This window comes from Dermacentor albipictus, chromosome 7 (genome assembly GCF_038994185.2).
Source record: "Dermacentor albipictus isolate Rhodes 1998 colony chromosome 7, USDA_Dalb.pri_finalv2, whole genome shotgun sequence".
NCBI lineage: Eukaryota > Metazoa > Arthropoda > Arachnida > Ixodida > Ixodidae > Dermacentor > Dermacentor albipictus.
The window spans coordinates 59,649,369-59,662,731 of record NC_091827.1 but is presented as its reverse complement, the minus strand read 5'-3'; the positions used below and the strand labels follow the sequence as shown (position 1 = coordinate 59,662,731).

Sequence of the window (13,363 nt, the reverse complement as noted above, 5' to 3'; positions counted from 1 at the left end):
CGTAAATGTGAGCAGCACCTCAAGAGCTCGTTGGGCAAGACCGGCGGAAGGGACTTCTCGGCCCATAATAATGACACCAAACCAAAAGAGCCTATCACAGTGCTCCCGTATGCAGTCCGGCTTTGTGTGCTCTACGATGAAACATGCCGGGTTTTGGCGAGAAACCTGATTCGCGAATGTTACCTTGCAAGCTCTGCCAGCTCACATCTTCCTGTGCTTTCTTAAGAACTTCAAGACGCCCAAGATTACCAGGTCACACAAGTTAAGAGACAATACTAAATTGACGTGAGCTACTGTTTATCCTCACGAGCTGTGCCATGAAAAACAAACGCGATCAGCAACCTAGACAATTATGAGGAGTCAAGCCTAACGATTTTGGTCGCGGCGCCAAAAGCAATCGGGGATATCAGCTTCAACAGGCCGCTCACCGTGAAATTGTACAGGTGTACCCCGAGTCTAGCAAAGTGAAGCTTGTTACAGCGATTGACAGCACACACGGCTGTCATCCTCTGACGACACTTCTCTCATATAAAACCTCCCAAACGAACTTTACTTCAACCCAGGAGCTGGGTGCACCATTGTTCGTTAGCACAGTTACCGGAATCACTGTTCGTTTAAACCATACTGCGCCTCTTCTTTCAGAGCACGAAGCACGAAGTGTGTGGGCCACCGATGCTCTCGCGTCCTGTCTTTCATTGTTTTGCGTTGCTATAGTTTTTCAGCTTGACTGTACCGTAGACACAAGAAGACTCCCCTGCATCACCGGCTAGATAGCCAACAGAAGGCGGTGCCTTATACGTGTAGCCAACCAATCAATGCTAGGGCTGAGAGTCTCGCCGAGTTCGTTTGTTGGTAAGCGCATGAGCATGAGCGTGCAAGTAGTTTGCGCTTTGGCAAGTATAGTTTGCTAAAGCGGCACATTTAAAGCAGGAGATGTGAGTTCCGCAGACACTGTGGCTTGAAAAACCTTCCCTTTTTTCGGGATTTCCGCGAAATATTGCACCACCTTAGCTGATGCAACAAATCGAGTACCTCTGAGTGATTTTGATTATGCACATTTCGCATTCAGATAAGAACACGGTAACGGAAACCTAATATGCGATTTTCCAGAATACGTTTCTTTTTATCATGTCTCGCGATACAAAAGCCACGCCCAGCTTTCATGAAGAATGCTAGCCAAAATAATTGGGCAGAGTTCTGCTATTACGGTGTCCTCTATAGCCAAGTGTGGCTTTTAAGGACGTGAACTCCTTTAGAGACGCTCGAAAAGAAAAGGGGAGGGGGGGTCTCAGTACACGTTGGAGGAACGACACTAAGCATTCTGATTTCCCTCCCCCTTCCTTTTTTCGTCACGTGAAAACATGTCAGAAAAAAAAACACTATACTGCAGCGAATATAGAGGCACTGTCCGAAGCATGTTCCTATACATACTAAGTACATCTAAGTACATGCGACATGTAACATCTCACCTCTTATGGACAGAAATAAGACCGTAATGATGATCAGCAAGGCCCCGAGAAGCATGAGAAAACAGCACACGATGCGCCAGTTGCTGCTGCGCGACCTGCAATTCGTGGAACACGAGTGTAGGACACACGACGAAAGGGGCACCATTTTGCATTGATGACTTTTTCTTTTTGCGCGTTCTTTTTTGCCCGACGCCTCACTTGCCCAGCTTTAGCTGGGATCGGCCGCTAAGCGTAGCAGATAAATTACTAGAATCAAAAGAAAGTAACTATTTATTTGTGATTTGTGATAGCAAAAATCAAACGAGAATGTCGTCCTGTCGAGCGCTGTCCACACAAGGTAGCAACATCAGTCAGCGGAGAAATCAAAGATGTCAGCACTGCATCGCACGGCCGGTGTTTGCAGTCAAACTCTCACATTTAATACCCATTGAAATGAAAGATTACATTCGGTGAGCCTCATTACCATCCATCCCGCGACCTCGCGCAAGAAAACTGATCAGACGAGTGTTTCAATGGCCGCTGATCTCAATGGTTACTGAAAGCGAAAGTGCGACTGCTGTATTAGACAAGTCAATGCGAGGCGTTTCTGTATGTGAAGGAGCCAATCAGGTATATGTTACGATGAATATCCTATATATGTAATGAGGTCTGCTAATCACTCTTTAGGGAGCAAGTTTATGCTATGCAATACAACTTTTTGTCGCATCAGGTGGCTAGGCGCAGGGCTCTGTTTCCACTACGTTATTGTACACGTAATTCTTTAACAGAGTTCACCACTGAGCCTATCCGGCAAGAAAACCAGCCAGCGAACCAAGCTGAAGCCCAGAGAGGAAGGCTAAAAAAAAGCAAGCTTGGTTTGAAAAAAGAAACGAAAACTGCGAGAGATTTCCCTCTTGACGGTGAACGAGATGTACTGAAGTTAGCCTCAAATCCAACCCGTTTTCTTCGATAAATAGATTTACCGGAGCCCTTCACAATGAGTGTAATTTAATATGGGTCGACACCATATTTACGGCGTACCTAGACTGCGTAATTTACTTACGTTCCCTGCGACAAGTGTTTCAGATTTATTGTGCATCACGCGAGTAATCTTGCTTTGCGCAAAAATAAATTTTCTTTTTCTCGTACTCGCGTGGCGTTGCAGTGCTTGCAATGACAGCCTGATACTTCGCCAAAAAAAAAAAACGGTCAGACTGCGGGGTTTTTTTTTCCAGCGTCTGCATTGCTCCTCATATTGGATGAAAACCAACAACACAGCCTCAAACTGTCGTATTGTATAAACCCACGTGCCAGTGCACAAACCTTAACCCTTTTGGATACGTACCTCGCGTGAGTTCACGTGGGAAATGTTGGAATACTTCTGAGGTATCTATTCCTACACATATCCTTTTTTTATTGTTTAAATCAAACTGCATCCCACTTAACGGTATTGCTATAGAAACAATGCATTTGTGATTTTAGCAATGCGCCGTGTATCTGCGTGCGTAAGGTCTGGCGACGCCGGTGGTGCAGGAACGGGCATAATATTTCTTACATAAGGCGAGAAAATATTGTGGCCCATGGGAGCACTTTGCAAAATATTGTATTGTATTGTATTGTATTGTATTGTATTGTATTGTATTGTATTGTATTGTATTGTATTGTATTGTATTGTATTGGGTTTTATGGCGCATCAGCGACTTAGGCTATCATGCGCCAAACACATGGTATAACTTATTTCAAAAATTGGGTATCCTCAGCGAAGTCCTTGTCCGGACAAGGCCTCTGAAGAGCCCAACAAACCAAATGAAGACCTCAGCCTTCTTCTCAGAACTGAGAAAATGGGTGAGGTGCATCATAAGATGCGTGAAAAAACCGGGTAATATTTTTTTTTAAATTAGTAGTTCTGTGATACGTTATATTTCGTTTAGGATCGCTGCGTCTTTCAAAAAACTAAAGACAGATGAAGTTTAAGTACATCAGTGCACCAACTCAGATGAACACCTTTAGAGCTCAGCTCTTGGGCGCCCGTTCCTGCGTTGAGCGTCGGCGTCCCTCGGCGTCGTCGTAGTAACGGAGCGAACTCTTACAGCAAAGGATGAAAGAGCGAACGCGGAGTGCAGCAGAGATGAAAGACGGCGATACAGAAGAGAGCGGGAGGAAGAAAGCGGAGGAGGAGGGCGTGGGTAAAGCGTGAGAAGAAAAGCGTAGTTCCGCGCAAGACGGGCTCTGCAGCGACAACCGCTACTAGGTGGCGCCAGAGTAGCGCGCCTTCGTCTGTTCACCTGATGACGCCATCGATAAGGCATGCGGCGGTGGCGTGCACAGACACCATATATGGAATCATAGCGCTGCATGAGGGGACGTCCGTCTGCGGCGGCGGCTGCTGTGAATCGCGCCCACGCGTCACCCACGCGCTGCCTCTCGCGATCTCCCGATTAGCGAGGCAGTTGCACCACATCTCGCTCGGTTTGCAATATGCCGAAAAACAGATTGTCCGCGCTAGGGACGCTTTCTAATATAATATCCACATGTTTTCACAGCGTGAAAGACGAGGACTGAAAGAAGAACACAGTACATGCGTTGACTTCAACTGATCGCTATTTGCGAAATCGCCAGAACTATATACATGAGCAAAAGTAATAAAAAAAACTTTTGCATTAAATCACACGTCAACCCCTATTGCATCACAGCCAGGTACTTGGTTTCGTTTTTTTTTTGCGAGCGCAATCGACGACATGCTGATGCACAGGTCGCCCAGCCGCTGTATCTTGTCAGCCTCTTTGATTTCATGGGTAAGCTATTCTCGGTGTTAGGAAAGTATGGCGCAGTTTTGAAATCCAGGGTCACAATAGCAGTCTCTAAAGTGAATGCCAAGATGACCTTGCAACGGCATTCACTGTAGAGACTGTCATTGAGACCCTGAATTTGAAAACTGTGTCATCATTTCCAAACACCGAGAACAGCTTACACGTGAAATCATAGAGGCTGACAAGATGCAGCGGCTGGGCGACCTTTGCATTAGAATGCCATCGATTGCCTTCACAAAAAACGAAATCAAATATCTGGCTGTGTTGAAATAGGCGTTCACGTGTGGCTTAATGCAAAAGTTGCTTTTTCATTACTGTTGCTCATGTATATAGTTCTGGCGATCTCACAAATAAAGAACAGTTGAAGTCAGCGCCTGTGATGTTATCTTCCTTTAGTCCTCGTATTTTGCGTTGTGCAAACATGTCGATATTTAATCACCAACTCTCCCATGCTTCCGCCGTATCAAGTTCTAATATAAGCCGTATGCCCACATAATCCTGATACACAATATTGACATACTCCTTAAACGCATAGAGCTGCGCTCAAATTTCACATAATCTACTACACAATAATGACACGCATACTCATTAAACGCATAGAGCTGCGCTCAAGTTTCGCATTAGAGGGTATCGTAATAGTCTGATATTTTATCTGCTTAATTAGAGTACGATACTCACAACTGAAATATTTAGAAACGTTACTGCAGCCTAACCGTTTCAATTTCGGAAACGAACATAATCAATGCCAAAGGCACGTGATCTTAGTGGGAATCGCTATGCTACACGTACTAGTTCCTAAATATCTTCTCTCCAATACTTCGATCCAAATGCGATGGCATTCCATGTATTAACTTTTCATAGAGACTTCTTTCGGTAATGAGGAACAATTGGCGGGATAATAATCTATTCTTTAATAAATGTTAAGGGCAAATATCTTGACAGGTTGCTAGCTTCAATACTTCCGCGGAGTAAATGTGGTACAGAACACAAACCGCGTTCTGTGGCCAATTGGAATAAAAAACCCGATGAAATACAAAGCGTTCGCTTACCGATCATCTCCTGTAAAGGAACATAAAACGCAAAGTGAGTGATATCATGCACGGTCATCAGGGTGGTCTTGCAATAACTGTTCAAATGGCGTATAAAAACTTTCGACCATGCCAAAAATCATTCTAACCGCGAACAGCGGTTTCTGTAGCGCCATGCTAGCGCAGGGGGATGGATGGATGGCTGGATGGATGGATGGCTGGATGGATGGATGGATGGATGGATGGATGGATGGATGAATGGATGGATGGATGGATGGATGGATGGATGGATGGATGGATGGATGGATGGATGGATGGATGGATGGATGGATGGATGGATGGATGGATGGATGGATGGATTGATGGATGGATGGATGGATGGATGGATGGATGGATGGATGGATGGATGGACGGACGGACGGACGGACGGACGGACGGACGGACGGACGGACGGACGGACGGACGGACGGACGGACGGACGGACGGACGGACGGACGGATGGATGGATGGATGGATGGATGGATGGATGGATGGATGGATGGATGGATGGATGGATGGATGGATGGATGGATGGATGGATACTATGAGCGTCCCCTTTGGAACGGGGCAGTAGGTTGCGCCACAAAGTACTTATTATATTTCCAGATCTGCTACCTATGTTATAAAAGAAAAAAAGGAAAATGAAAAGAAAACACGAATTCCCATAACCAAACTTTGTTTTTGTACGCCTCCGTCGTGTGTCGTGTCCCTATTTTCTTCCTCCAATCTTCCAAGTCACCTCTCACTAAACTCTATTGCGGACATGTTTGCTTTCCCCCTGCTCTCGCTGAACCCACGGGCTTCAAGGATTCCAGAGGTGCCTAAATCGACCGTTGGGCAGATATCTTCACATTCTGATAAAGCGTGCTCCATCGTTTCTCGAGATTTACGGCAAAAAAAAGGAGCCCACGTGAGGCCAGTGCCACCAACATTCCGCCACTCAATCAACCACAAAATCCTCGCGGCTCGTTGTCAGTTCACGTGTGCCGATGTGTTCCCGGCTGGTTTTGTCAACGGGATAGTTGAGAAGGGAATGGTTCGGCAATGGACGAAGCGACCAGAGCACGACTGACGGCTATGGGCAAATCACAGATGGTCAAAACAGAGCGAATGCAAGCACTACGAGCCTGGGACATCGTTCCTCGCCAAGAGGTTTTCCTAGGTTGTCGACGACGAGAGCTCCAACAGGAAAGCCAACGCCCCAAATTGCAAAAAAAAAGAACAAGTTAGTCGCACTATGTAAAGCATGACCGTGACAGCAGTTTCTTAATTGTGGTCGTGTTTTCCACTGACGTCCGACGTTTAATAGCGTATGTCGTATACATTGGCTGCCTTAAGTATCAGGCAACGAACCGTCATTGAGATGTTCCACTATTTGGCATTCGTCGGTCATTTAGACACTCATGACTGATTTGCAATGTCATGACCGTCGAAAACATTTAGGGAAGCAAAAAAAAAGCAGATCTCCTCGGCGGTCTGTTGTGCGACATGTAAGCAGGCCATCAGAATATTCGACGACATTAGCATACTGCCAAACAATAAGTATATATCGCTCACATTTGATTGTGGGAAGGCAATGTTCAGAAATGATTGAAGTACGAGTTTGATATTGGACTAATTATTCGTAGTATATTAACTCGACCATACTGTTGGGCAGATATACCTCCTTAGATGAGTCCTTTTACTTCTTCAATGCAAAGAAAAATAAGTAAAAACATGTAAAAGGAAAGAGCAAGATAGGTCAACTGCGCTGACTCTTTAAGCGTTCTTCGTTTAAGGGTCCACAATATCCTTTCTAAGCGGGACTTAAGCGAACCACTACAGGACACGAAGCACGTTCACCAACATGCAGGCTAACGCCGATTGGCACGTCAACTTACGTGAAGTGGTGGTCACGTGGGAACCTGCGCGTAAGAAGCAAAAACAAAGACAACGCCAACTCGGTTAACCGCGTAGCGCCTTTTTTTTTTTTTTTCGTCGAAGCTACACTCACGCCGCCTCGCCCTGACATGAACGGAAGATTTTTCCGCGCAATGAATTTGTCCGCGCATTAAAATAGCGTAGCATGCAGGAGCTCTATATAAATTGAACGGCCGCTTTCCTGACACTGTGCACCTATTTCACGCTGTTTTGGTTCTGGTTAAGAAGATTATTCGCTCGGAAGCTGCAACTCTTCCTAAAACCTGCACTGCTAATGGGCCGCTGTCAGTGACGGGCATCGCTAATAAGTCGCGTGTGCAGCTATCACCACAGCGCTTGCAAATCGGCAAGGGGCCAAGCGCTACTACGCGCGCGTGTGGTTGGCATCACTTGACCATTCGCAACTCAGCACGGTATCTAACACTACCATGCTCTTGCTTGTCTGCTATTACTACAGGGTTTGTAGGTCAGCATGCTACCTATATTACTACCATGTGCTGGCGTGTCTGCTTATAGACTGTTCGCAACTCATCATGGTACCCAAGAACTACTAAGCCCTTGCGTGTCTGGTATCAAGACAATGTTGGCTTATAGCCAAGTCACTTCCGAGGACTTGCGTGAGTGCTATCACTAGACCGCATGCAAATTGGCGTGGTGCCAAGCACTATGCCATGCTATTTCGTGTTCTATATCACACATCATTCCTATGTAGAAGTACTCTCCGCAATGCTTTGTTTCTGCCGAAGTACACTCTTCGCAGTGCATAGTCCACTACAGCTTCACGTCTACCTCATGCACAGAAGCAATGGAAAGCGGGCCAACTGTTTGTCAGGCCTTTAGAAGAGGTTATTCGATTACTGACACTACGAATTCATCTAACCACCACGATATCCTTTTAAGAGACTGCATGCAGAACGAGAGTTCCTCAGATTCACGTTACGTGAGTATGCTTTAGTTGAGAAGTACCACGTGCGCTTTACACTCGAGCACCACAGTTCAAGCAGCAAGTGTCCATTGTCCTTTTTGAAAAAGTTCAGCGAGCAACGACATCCCGCTTTGACCCTTACCTCCTATATGGCCTTCAAGTATGGGAGCCCCTTCGTTCTGGCCGTAGTAATAAGGGTCGGCCGGCTCGTACCAGCCGTATGCGTAGCGATGCTCGGGATCTTGATACTGGTACTCTTGGTATTGGGCCTCCGGCTGCTGGTAATATTGCTGCTGCTGCTGGTCGTAATAACCTGAACAAGCAAAGAAGCAGCCACGGAGTAAAAGCGTTAGTAACCTGTAGCGATGGTTTAAAAACTTCAAGAGCGCAGCTGCAGCTTTGCTCTGCTGAGCAAGATGTCGGGGGTTCGGTCGTAGATCCAAGCGGCCAAAGCGTGACGCGCTCTTGAGCGCAAAAATAAACGCTTTCCCACGGTGTTTGGGTCGGACAGTATAGAGAGCTGTTTGGCGCATGACGTCCTTTCAAAAAGCAGCGTTTTGCTCTGGAACGTGAAACCTAATCAATTTTCGTCGTTTTTTTTTTCATCCAATCAATAAATACAGCGCTAGCTATTCGTTAACGTCCCAGACACTTCGTTGTTCTCACTCTTTCATCGATTAATCCTTCGCTTTCGACGAATGAACTATCCGAAGGGAGTACCGTGATACTCCCTACACGCGGGCGCAGCACTTCCCACGCAGCTAAATCGACTTCATTTTAGGTCTGCAGGAAAATGAATGTTTATTCGAGCGGCATTTCATCATAATTAAGTTGCTGTGTTTCGGCGGAGACCTATTCATATAAACGGAATCGCACCATTGAGTGGAAGATGTAACTTTTCATGGTACACGAGTCAGAGGAAGTCAAGTAATTACCTTTGAGTGTTTCGCAGTCATATGTCCAATTTAAGGCACGGATTGCCCCTGAGGCACTGAAGCTGGTGGGTACTCAAAGTATAACCACATAGTAGGTACACCCCCGCTGTTACCACGCTTCCAGATGTTAATCCTCGAAAGCTGTCACGAAATACATCAGTGTTCAACACAGTCGAGTCCTGCACAGCGAAAGCTGGGATTTCTGATAATGTACTTAGTGCATTGTCGGTGTACTTGGCGCATGTCCGCTTAGGGATATCTCAGAACTGGCGACAGTCTCGACTTTTGCCTCCTAAGTACAAGTACCTCGAACATTGGCTAGCCACCATGTGCGATTGCGACATGTTCGCTAGAGTATTTGGTTGTGGAGTAAATATAACGTAGAGATAAACTGGGCTAGCCTGTGGTCCACGTTGATGAACGCGAATTGCGAGGGATGCATAACATCAACCGCGCAATTGCTTCGGGCTCTTCGGACCCCCGTGATAGCGGGTCCTTTAGCTTCGATCTCTTTTTCACAACTTTTCTTTTTTTTAGAATTGATGGGAGCTGAAGCTGTATTTAAGATTATAATTGCTAACTTGACAGCTGAAAAGTTCACTTTAGCGGTGGTGGGGCGCGAGCTGCGAAACAATAAGGTGTCACAGCTTGTCTTGTTTTAAATTCTATGTCGCGGACGTCGACATATTGATTACACAGGGCCAGAAAGAGACATTGGGTAATTGAGTCTCTTAAGGGATAGATTATTGCCGTGAAGCCAAGAGACGCCTCAAAAGCTTTACAGCGTTCTTGAGAGTACTACGTTCCGAGAGGCGGTACACCGTGATCCCGTGGGGTCCGCATAGCTAACGTGACTGAACGAGAACCGGTCCACCCAACGCAACATGGCCGATGGCCTCTCGCACGAAGGTCGAGCTGCATCGTGCAGCGAGGAACCGTGGCAGGAAATTTCCAAGGCTCAATGACTGAGGTGCTGAGGCATCTGACCAGTTGCCGCGTGAGGAGAAATGTTCCGCACTCACCTGCTGTGTCAGCCATGTCTACTTCGAGGAAGAGTCAGGCAGAGGAGAAGCTCGAACCTGGTTGGGACTGGCGGTTGAGGGGCCGAGAGACGCGAGCATTGAAGCCGTTGCGCCTCGTGGCATGAATCTCGTGGCACGAGGTGATGATGATGACGACGAAGAAGCGTTGAAGCCGTCGTATTGAATCTCGTGGAACGAGGGCCATGTGGGAAGACAGAGCTTCATCTTCCTTACTTCGCTGTAGAAGAGCCCACCGAAATCGGTCGAGAACTGAAACCCAAATAACTGAAAGAACTCAAGGAAAATTTTTTTTTGTGCCTTGTGGAAGTTAAGGAAAAGGTGGTCCCCGTTACTTCTGAGGATGAACGCCTGAGCCTCCTAAACGGAAGAAAAAAAGGGAAAGCGAATGTCGCTCCCTGTCTGTGGTATAACTAAATCAATATTTATGGCTCATATTGATTCCTTGTCAACCTGCCAATAGGGGACAGGCAACGCATATGATTAACCAAATGAACATCCATAACAATGCGTTAGAAAAAGCTTGACATAAACATACTCTACAAGACAAGCGGGACCAGTGCAGAAACGGGCACCTACCGAATTTTGTTAGATATCCATTACCCCACTCGATAGCTTTTCTTCAACTATTCTTTAAGAAACATTTCTTTATTCATTCTTCTTTATGCAAAGCTCACTACTTCATACATTTTATTCTATTGGATCTATGATCTCTTTCTTTTGTACTTGCATTTATCTTTTTTTTCTTTTACTTATTTTCGCTTTATTTTTTTTTCTGTTACTGCCAAGATCTGAATGCAGAAAAAAGGATACGGCGGAACTCAACTCATGATGTATGTCGACGGTAATACGAATAGCAATCGAGCAAATAGTGGCATTGAGTGAGTGAGTGAGTGAGTGAGTGAGTGAGTGAGTGAGTGAGTGAGTGAGTGAGTGAGTGAGTGAGTGAGTGAGTGAGTGAGTGAGTGAGTGAGTGAGTGAGTGAGTGAGTGAGTGAGTGAGTGAGTGAGTGAGTGAGTGAGTGAGTGAGTGAGTGAGTGAGTGAGTGAGTGAGTGAGTGAGTGAGTGAGTGAGTGAGTGAGTGAGTGAGTGAGTGAGTGAGTGAGTGAGTGAGTGAGTGAGTGAGTGAGTGAGTGAGTGAGTGAGTGAGTGAGTGGGTGAGTGAGTGAGTGAGTGAGTGAGTGAGTGAGTGAGTGAGTGAGTGAGTGAGTGAGTGAAGAAACTTTGTTATACATGCCTGCAGAACGGTTATCCTTCCCCTGTTAGGGAGGCGTCACCGTGACGTGGCCATGGTGTCTTCGCGGCGTGTGGCACCTCTACTTCAGCCGCGGCCGCACTACTCCCTGTGGTCGACCGCACCTGCCCCTCTTTTGGGGTGGCAGCTACCCTCCAGTTTCGCTTGGTCGTTAACTTTCGAGGACCGCCGAGATCTGCTGGACGGCCTGGACTAGGACATCTTGGTCATAGCACCTCGTTGCGGCTTCGAGACGCGGTGGGATCGTTGTTATCGTTCCAACTTCGTGCGGATTCTTAGCATAGTCCCAAAGGATGTGAGCTGCAGTGGCTCTTTCCTTTCGGCACGCACAACACAGATCACTGTCATAAATACTTGGACACACGTGCCTCATCAGCACCGGGGTGAATAACGACCCCGTTTGAAGTTGTCGATATAGAACCGCCTCCTTACAGGTCAAGCCCGGATGAGGTGGCGGCATAGTCCTTCCGTTGTATTAATTCGCAATTCCGTTGTAGGAAGTCATTTTGTCCTTGGTTTCACACCACCACGACGGGTCGACCGCAGTAGCAGTTGTACGGTTGGTTAGTCCTCGCGCCGCCGCGTTCGCCGTCTCGTTGCGGTTTGCGTTGCCGCGATCCGACACACCACTGCCCATGTGGGCCGGAAACCACTTTATCACCACACACCGACTTTCACTCGCGAGATCGACCGCACGCAATACACGCGCGGCTTCACCACGCACCCTTGCTCTGGCGTATTTCTCACTGCCGTCCTTGAATCACAGAGCACAGTCGTGCACTCGGAGTCGGCGATCGCCAGAGCAATGGCCACCTCCTCGGCTTGATGCGCCCCTCGAGTCCGCACACTCGCCGCTGTTCTCGTTGCACCAGTCGATGCCCCGACGACTGCAGCGGCGAATGCATTTCTGTCATGTGGATACTGTGCCGCGTCCACAAACACGGCACCCCTGTCTTTGGCACAGAGATCGATGAGCGCTTTGGCCCTCGCCACCCGCCACCCTTTGTGGAATTCAGTATTCATGTTTCTTGGCACCGGACATACCCGTAGCCGTCTACTAATTGCGTCCGGTACAGGCACCTCTGTAGTTTCGGGTCCCCTTTCCTTTGGCCCCAGACCTAGGTCACGCAGCACTTGTCTGCCCATTCTTGTTTCCGATAGCCGCGCGAGCTGAGCGGTCTTCTCCAGGGTGTTATGCACTCCCAGGGCCAGGAACTTGTCGGTATTTGTGCAGTCAGAAGTCCGTGTGCAGCCTTGTACGCTTTGCGTACGAGCGCATTGATCTTATTTCGCTCGCACTGCCTCCACTTGTGGAAAGCAGCAATGTATGTAATGTGGCTTATAGCGAAGGATTCCACCAGTCGGGTGAGGCTTTTTTCCTTCATGCCTGCTGTTCTCTGTGACACCCTCTTGATGAGGCGGATGGCCGTGGTGACTTTGGCCGCGAGATGATTGACCGTCTCGTCGTTGGTTCGTTTGCGCTCAATCAGCATCCCCAGCACTCGGATCTTCTCGACAACCGGGATCGTGTGACCACCGTTCGTCTTGATCTTGATTGTCTCTTGCTCTCTCGCAGGTTCGTTGCCTTTCGCCTTCCTAGCTGCTCTTTTCGGAGGAATCACCAACAGCTCAGACTTGGTTGGCGAGCGGACGAGCCCAGACCCGTCCAGCTGCTCTTCGATAGCGTCAACCGCCTGTTGCAATGTACTCTCGATTTGTCCGTCGCTTCCACCTGGGACCCAGAGCGTTATGTCGTCGGCATAGATGGTGTGTCGTACCCGCGCGATTCGCGAGAGGCGCTCGGCCACACCTATCATTACAAGGTTGAAAAGTAATGGCGAGATAACCGAGCCCTGAGGGATACCGACACTGCCGAGTTTCTTCTTTTGGAGCCGCAGGTCACCGGCGATGATTTCGGTAGCCCGCTCCATCAAAAAATCCTTGATGTACGCATATGTTCTCT

At 47.6% G+C, this 13,363-nt stretch overlaps 1 protein-coding gene across 1 annotated transcript in view; it reads right to left on the bottom strand.

Moving 5' to 3' along the window:
• Positions 1–10,282, bottom strand: part of LOC135912690 (uncharacterized) — a 50,153-nt gene extending 39,871 nt beyond the window's left edge. The window contains exons 1-4 of the mRNA XM_065445209.2: positions 10,128–10,282; positions 8,313–8,483; positions 7,206–7,229; positions 1,470–1,564 (exon numbers count right to left, since the gene is read on the bottom strand). Of these exons, the coding sequence (XP_065301281.1) occupies positions 1,470–1,524 (55 nt within the window). The 5' untranslated portion in view covers positions 1,525–1,564; positions 7,206–7,229; positions 8,313–8,483; positions 10,128–10,282. The remainder of the gene's footprint in view (positions 1–1,469; positions 1,565–7,205; positions 7,230–8,312; positions 8,484–10,127) is intronic.
• Positions 10,283–13,363: the final 3,081 nt, after the last annotated feature.